This window comes from Aplysia californica, unplaced genomic scaffold, assembly GCF_000002075.1.
Source record: "Aplysia californica isolate F4 #8 unplaced genomic scaffold, AplCal3.0 scaffold00234, whole genome shotgun sequence".
In the NCBI taxonomy this organism is placed as follows: domain Eukaryota; kingdom Metazoa; phylum Mollusca; class Gastropoda; order Aplysiida; family Aplysiidae; genus Aplysia; species Aplysia californica.
In genome coordinates, this window is record NW_004797504.1 from 691,124 (window position 1) to 699,504 (window position 8,381).

Here is an 8,381-nt window from a genome sequence, read left to right on the forward strand (position 1 = left end):
TATTATTACTATTATTATTATTTTCAGAGCATTTAAAGGGGTGTTAAACCCATATTCTAGTCTATTTCTACTTTTTGTCCGGCTTGTTTTTTCCAAGCACTCATTAATCGTCGTTATCGTGTTAGAGGATTGCATTTTACTTAATTAAGTTAAAGCTTTAAACTGAACATCGTTCTTCTTCTGTTGAAGAGGGTTGTTGGCAGGGGCTCAGGTGTGGTTTGCTCCTCCTTCTTCCCAGTATCAGTTCTGTAGTCCTTAACTCTACTCCTTTTTAAGTGTGTGTTTTTTATTTTCTTGTAATATCTCTAATCCTCGGCGCTGATATGACCTAATGTGTTGCTAGTGTCGCAAAACGCTTGCTTAAACTTTAAAAAACAAACACTTTCTTCTTGTGCTTTTCCCAGGAGGCCAAGACTATTCTGTACACGGGAAATGCGGGGGCCTATCAAAAAGAACAGTTTGCCGAGGGCACAAAAGGTAGTGATTGGTGAAAAATGTACTGACGTAAAGCTGATCAATATCAAGAGATGTGTACGGTATTCCTACAACTATAGACACACAGACACACAAACACATACATAAACACACACACACACACACACACACACACACACACACACACTCTCTCTCTCTCTCTCTCTCTCTCTCTCTCTCTCTCTCTCTCTCTCTCTACCATACCCAATGAATGAACGAAGAGTTGTAATTCGTCCAAGCTTCTGAAGGGCGACCACTGCCTCTTTGTATAAGGGAATCTGAATTTCCAAAGTCAGTTTCTCTTGACATATGGATTTAAAGCTGTTAACTCAGTTGAAATCCAAAGGCATTGATTTTGTTCTGGACCCAAAACAATTTTTTTAAACAACTCACTAACATACATACGAATAAACTAAATGTAAAAAAAAATCTTCGTCACTTTCCGGAGGTCGGTGTCTCCTGTGGTTCATGTTTCATCATATAATATAATATTGAACAAAGAATATGACAGACAGACAGACAGGAAGGCAGACAGACAGACAGACAGACAGACAGACAGACAGACAGACAGACAGACAGACAGATAGACAGACAGACAGACAGACAGACAGACAGACGGACAGACAGAGAGACAGACAGACATTTAGACAGAAGGACACACAGAATGCGTGTGTCTGTGTGTGTATTTGCATGTGTATGTAACTATGTATGTCAGATAAATTCAATCAATAAATCAATACCTTTCACCCCTGGGCAGAGTATAGGCAACATATAAGCTCCTTCAATTTAGTTCTGTCCTGGGCCGTCCTTCTAAGCTTTTTCCAAATGAGCTTCATCTCTCTCGTGTCCTTTTCCACGCATCTTCTCCATGTTTCCCGTCGCCTACAGCTGCCCTGTGCTCCCTGTGAGTTTCACTCAAGTCCTAAATAAATGAAAAGCTTACCTTCTTTCATTAGCTTCTGTCCAGACTGGTTCAAGTGAGTCTCCCTGATTCCCAGTATGTGTAGTTGGTATCGGTGCATCTCTTGGAGGACCTATGCAGTTTTTTCCATCCTTATAAAGGGTCCTAACGTTCCACGATCCAATCCGAATGGACTTGGACTTGAATGATGGTGGAGGCTTCATCCTAACAGCTTCCTTTCGGTTTTCACTGCCAGGCATTATAAATTCTCCATTCAGAGATGACCAACGACTAGCCAAGCAGAGATAATTGTTTTTGCTTGTACATGTATGTGTTTCTGTAACAGACTCTTTTTAGCTTAGAGGTTGTGACTCAACCCCCGACTTGGAGGGAGAATGACTCTGTTCACTAATTTTACTTCCAAAAACCAGGCGACCTCATCTCCTTCAAACGCAGATATCTCGACTTCAGTTCAAGATAAATGGATATTTTTTTCATCAAATGCCAGGCAAATGAACAACCTTTAAGATGATACCAATAACCCCAAATGCCCTAAAATTAACGAGCGCCGGATTTCACAACGCAGCCTCACTCATTCCGTCATTTGTCTAGGTATCCTTCAGGCCATCTCGGACGCCGCGGAGGAAGGTGCTGTGGCCATGGCGTTTGGGGGGCGGACAGGGAACTGCATCAACGCCTTCGACATGGCGGCAGCCTTCACTCACATCAGCTTGGGCACACACTCCTGCCTGGACCTCATCTGTGGGAGGCCGCTCGTCGGTCTCGAGTCCCTGTCATCACTTCAGGTAGAGAGAGAGAGAGAAAGAAGGGGTTATTTGTTGTTTCTTATTTGTTTGCTTGGTGGGGTTTTTTCTTTTTCTTTCTTTGTTTTCTTTCTTTTTTGTTGTTGTTCGGGTGGTTTGTTTTTTGTTGTTTTGTTGTTTTGTTGTGTGGGGTTGTTTTGTTTGGGGTTTTTTTGGGGGGGATCGGTTGTTTGTATTTTTGTTTGTTTGTTTGTTTGTTTGTTGTTTTTCTCTTGTTTTTGTTTTGTTTTGCTTTTTTTTGTTTTGTTTTTTGTTTTGTTAGGGGTTTTTTTGGAGGGGGACTGGTGCTGCTGCTGTTGTTTCTTTTCTTTTCTTTTCAGCAGAAAGAGACATAGGCGATCGTAGTTTTCTTTTTCTTCTATTCAGTTCTTTGCTCGGATATCTCAATGTATATTATCATACGTTAATTATTTTAGTTCCAGCGACACGGCATCTGTACTGCAGTCATTAGGCACTTCGTTTTTGCTCGCAGAAGACCCGAGCGGAGAGAACGTTTTGAGCACCCAGCCTTTCTGCTGGGAAATTGCACCCTTCTTAGTCTGGGTTGACCCATACACTCAGGATCGAAGCCTGCTTCCTAAATTATCTAAATTATGTCCATAGGGGTGTCGAAACAACTAAAGGAAGAGAAAAAAAGAAAAGAAATGAAAAAGGACAGAAAAAATATACGAAACGAAAAGAAACGAAAAAAAATAGAAAAAAAGAGAAAAATAATGAAACAAATTCTAGCCTACTACAGGAAAGTATCAAAGTATCAGGGTACGAGGCAAGAGGAAGATCGAGAAAAACCTGAATCCTAGAGACAGGAAGCTCTTTCTCCCCTCGACGCCCTCGAGGTACAAGAGGTTGAATAAGGTAAAGTAAAGTAAGTCTAGCGATGTGTCCACTGTGAAGAATATCCCACTCTGTCCCGCGACAGGACAAGCCTCTAACTGTGCTGACAGTGCAGCAGGCGAGCCTCAAGGGAGAGAAGGTCCTCATACTCCTGGACCTGGATGTGCCCACGGTAGATGGCGTGGTGCTGGACACAGACAAGATAGAGGACGCTCTGCCCACCATCAGGTCAGCTGACACGTTAGAGGGGCTGCCTATTGGTCAATTGATAGTACATAAAGCGCATAGAGCTTGCTGTCGAGCTGGGATATGCACTATGCAAATGATATGTATTAGTATAACAGCTAGATAGATATTATAATAATGTTATTATTATTGTTATTATTATTAACTGCATTATCTCATCAAATCAGGCGGGTGGGGGGGAGATTTTAGGTGGGGAAAAGTGCTCTTACCTTGTTTTGATATCTCAAATTATTTAACCGGAAGTCTATTAGGATATATTGCATTCTGTGAGTAAAATTTTAACTCTGCACAATGTCATGTGACACGCAGTGGCATTCTAGCTAAACAGTTGATCATATTCTACAAAAAATAGTGTTTTATTTTAAAGGATTTAATCAACTTACACCTTAAAGGTAGTTTTACACCCTTCCCACCCCTCCCCGTATATTTTCCCCTTAAATAAAAAAAATGTGGCCATCCCAGTTGATTGTGTAAAAACCTTATCAAAATAATTATTTGATGCAATTTGTCTGCAATGTGTATTTGTTAGCATACTCATTCTGTCGTTGCATATAATTGAAAGGGTCTGATAAATAAAGGGTCTAAGTCAACTTGAGGTTTATTTTAGAACATTTTTTTTTTAAAGTCCAGATGACTTGAGCATGAACACTGCCGAGTTTGGTTAATTTATAAATACCATAACTCCGATTTAAAGTTTTCCAGCCATTTTATTCAAATGTTTTGGTGTGTGGTCTCCACTGATGTTTGTCACGGTACTAAGCACTTACTTTTTCGCAAAACGTGACTTTTAGACTTTTTTGTGAGTCTGTTGCTGTTCCCCATGACTTGAGTTTTCAGCTATGGCCAAAAGTAATATTATTATGAATTTTGTAACGTGCTGAAATCTGTGAATGTGAATGTATTTGTCGATGACTGTTTTGTACTCATGATTTTTTTCTTTTATGTTTTTTAGTTGACGGTTGCAGGATACCACAGGAAAAGTTATGTCCTTTCATATTCTCTATTGCTTTTGTCTGTCTGTCTATCTGGATGTCTTGATTTTTTACAGTATTAGATGGGTTATCAAGTCACCTTGCTTCTTTTTACTTATGCTAAACTAAGCACACGTATAGATTAACTGGGTTACTTTACATTTCCCATCATTTTTGTTATTTCTCTGATTTATTGTCCTTTTCGGAACCTGTGTCAGTACGTGGTTGGTGTTCTGTATAGTAGGCAGTTGGCGATTACTCAGGTGTGATTTGCTACTTTTTCCCTATCAATCATCAATCATCATTAATTTCATTTCTTCTCCTCCTTTTCTTCTGCATGTTACTCTCTCGTAACTTCTCTGATCATGGGTACTTATGTGACCTAAATGTGTTCCAAGTGCCGTTAATGTTTTCTGTTACAAACAGACTTTGTGCTGTTAAGGCTAAAGAGATGAGCAGAGTAAGCCTGATTCCTTGCTTGGACTTCTCTGTTGACATCCACCACTTGCTGCTCATATGAGCTTATGCAGTTGCGAGCGCCGTAAAACCTTACGGAAACTACCAACTTTTTTCTCTTACTAAAACTAAATCAGTTTGATTAATTTGTCGTCTCGGAAACTTGTGTCCATAAGGTACGTGCTGGAAAAGGAACCAATGTGCGTCATACTTGCTGGTTACCGTGGACACCCCAAGGGCTACAAGAACGCCTACCTGTCCATGAAACCTCTGGTCACAGAGTTTGAACACTTCTTGGAGGTAACGTTTTATGGTACTTAGGTGGTGTAATGCCGCGTGTCCACCGAAGCGGAAAAAAAACTTTGTTGTCGGGGGAGGCAAAATTACGTATGTTTGTTTTTGGCATGTGCGATTCGGCTAAAATGGTAAAGAATGCAAGGCAGGAATTGCAGAATTTGAACGATTCACAATTTGAAGTAAATTGTAAAAATGCATGTAAACGGGTTTACATATGGATCTGGCTAATTTTGAGGCGCTGTTTATTAATGTGACTTTAAATTTTGCTCCGGAACTTAAAATTAGATTTTTGTTTTAGCTATTCGACATTCTCGTCTTTATTGGGTGGAGTCGTATCGTTTTCGGTGACACATCCAAAGAAATTTTCTCCACTAATTACTCAGTATACATACTTTGAACATGAAACCTTTGTTCTAATTGGAACCTGTGACCTACGAATCCAGAAAGTATGCCCAGCAGGCAGAGCGCTAAATCAGTAAGAGAGTTGCCTCTTGATAAGTGCATCCAACTTTAAAAATTAAATAAACACCCGCTTTTTCTCTCTTTTTCTCCCGCACGCACACAAACACACACACACACACACACACACACACACACACACACATACACACACACACACACACATACATACACACACACACACACACACGCACACACACATACACACATTCACTCTCACACAATCACACATTCACACACAATCACACACGCACGCACACATCCACACACACACACACACACTCCCAACCCCTTCCCCCCACACACACAATCACACACACACACACACTCACACACACACACACACACACACACTCACACACACACCCTCACACAGAGAAGTGTGGCCTTCCTGGCCAACCCGTGCAGCAGCAAGACCCGTATGACGCTGGACGACCCATCCCCGGGCTCTGTGTTCCTCATGGAGAACCTCATGTTCTACCCCGCCGAGCTGGGTCTAGACGAGGGCGTGCCGGATGTGCTGGATGGTGAAGGTCTGGGAGACGGCGCCGCCCCTATTGGGGGCGGGGCAGCGGACAGCGATGCCGCCTCTGCTGGCCATGAGGAGACGGAGGACTTGAAGAAGGAGAATATAGGTGAGAATCCTAACCGTGACAGTTAGTTTTAGTGTGAAGGAAACCCTGGGAGCATACAATATCCCACCCAGCCAGTTGTGCTCGCAACTGCATAAGAGCACCAGAAGATTAGAGGTGTTACAAGAGAATAACAAACATAAAAAGAAGGGGAGATAAGGACGGTAGATGTTTCATAGGAAAGAGGAAGCAAACCACACCAGAGCATCCGCCAACCACCCACCGTGACAAACGGCTCAATTGTCTGTTTGGACTGTATCGTGGCGTCAGTGGCTTAGTGGTTTATACTCTCAAGCTCGCTACCGTTAGGTAGTGGGTTCGAATCCCGTCAGGGACCCGACGTTGTGTCCTCGTGAAAGGCACTTTACACGAATGCTCCTCACTTCACCCGGATAATAAAGCTGGCGTTGGTACTCAGCTATAAACAGGGAAAAATCTTGTCGGTTTTGGTAGTGTTTGAGCGCTTAGTCAGCTGCTGCATTTAATTAAATTACTAAAACATCAAGATAATGATTCAAGCAAAGCGAAACAGCCATGAGACTACTATAACGATTACGATAAGATAAAATAGGATAACATAACATAAGATAAGATAAGATAAGATAAGATAAAATACGATACGATTAGATACGATTTAGTAATACCCACAGAGAGAAGTTTGCTGAGGCATGGAATCTACATGCAATCCCAAACATAGACAAATGCACACACACACACACACACACACACACACACACACACACACACACACACACACACACACACACACACACACACACACATACAGGTACACACAATTGACAAGTCATTGGATGGACATATAAAGTTACGTCTTTCTCTTAATGATAACAAAGTCTGAATAGCTCGTATTGATGGTGGTGTGGAGATTTTCTTATACCCATGTTAGACATTGATTTTAATAATAAAACGTTTACTTATTACAGCTGTCTGGCGTTCTGAATTTAATTGGTGTTTGGTGTCAGAAACCATCTCCTTTGTTGCTCTCATGATATCCGTGCTGTAAAGCTATGTGAAAGAGTGGAGTTGACTAAATCGATCTAAATAATAATGTATTTTATCATTATGGTATGTTTTCATATATTATTATAATGTGTCTGCAGAGGAGAATGGGTGGCGTCGGTAGCATAGTGGTTCGGCTACCGGACCCATAATTGGTCGCTTTTAAGCACAAGAGGGCTATCCCCCAAAATGCTGTTTTGAGAAAATCGAAGGTAAAGTTTATGCCCCTTGTTCAGTTTCTTTAAGAGACAAGGAGAGTTTTTTCTATAACCAAACAAACATACGCATCAATGAAACCAAACTTCTCCTACAGGTAGGGAAAGGATCCCTTTTGGTGAAGGTCAAGATTTCTGGAAAACTCCAAAATCTGATTTAGCCCGCTTGTCCTTAAAAGAGACCAATTGTGAGATTGAGGGTTCGTGAATTCGGTCTAACGTTGTGTCCTCGTAGAAGGCACTTAACACGTATTCCCTATTTGACTCTATCCTTTTGGAGATGGACATAAACTCGGAGATCCTGCCTCTTAAATAACATAATAGATTTGATAGGGGCCTGAAACCTATACCATTTCATTTCATTTTATTTCATTTCAGAGGAGAATGACTCTTCAGCGAAAAGGGAGAAATACGGTTAAGATGATTTGTGACTTCTAGTTTGGCAAATGAAGGAAACATAACTAATAAAGCATGCCATTGTGGTGAAGTTGTTCATTATGTAATTGTTGTTGTTGTTATTGCCGTTTATGTTGTTATGTTTCTTCCTTACAGACAAACTGATGTGGGAACTGATGATCCCAAAGACAGTCGAACAATACACTCGGGAAATCGGAGACCTCGCCACTGTGTTCATCAACGATGACGTCACCCACATGCACGACACCGTGACCTCCAACAACGGGTTCGAGATACCCGTACGTGCCTGCGGACTCACGATGGTGAAAACCCTGAGACAGGGAGACGCTGGGAACCTCAAAGCGCCGGCTGTCGCTCCCTTAAGTCCTGCCCCCAAGGATTAACACCATCAACCCCCCTGAACAAGAACCTCCCCCCCCCCTCCTACCCCCTTACCTTATACATGGTGCCCATTTGACGGATCGGGTCTTGTCGGGGTGGTTTCGCTAGCCGGATTAAGGGTGCAGCAAAGCGGCCATCGTGGCACAAGCCGATCGCGCCTGACTCGTCGCCTCGAAAACGAACGGGTTTGTTTTCAGGCGACGAGTGGGTCGATCGGCCCCATCCGCAATAAGCACCTCGTATTAGGAATAAAA

The 8,381-nt window shown here is 42.0% G+C and overlaps 1 protein-coding gene across 1 annotated transcript in view; it reads left to right on the forward strand.

Annotated features, from left to right (window-relative positions):
- Window positions 1-8,171, forward strand: part of LOC101862654 — a gene marked incomplete in the record, with an annotated part of 70,242 nt that extends 62,071 nt beyond the window's left edge. Inside the window, 6 exon segments of the mRNA XM_035970200.1 lie at window positions 405-477; window positions 1,988-2,181; window positions 3,119-3,261; window positions 4,883-5,006; window positions 5,839-6,097; window positions 7,882-8,171. Coding sequence (XP_035826093.1) covers window positions 405-477; window positions 1,988-2,181; window positions 3,119-3,261; window positions 4,883-5,006; window positions 5,839-6,097; window positions 7,882-8,129 — 1,041 coding nt within the window.
- Between the last annotated feature and the right edge of the window lie 210 nt (window positions 8,172-8,381).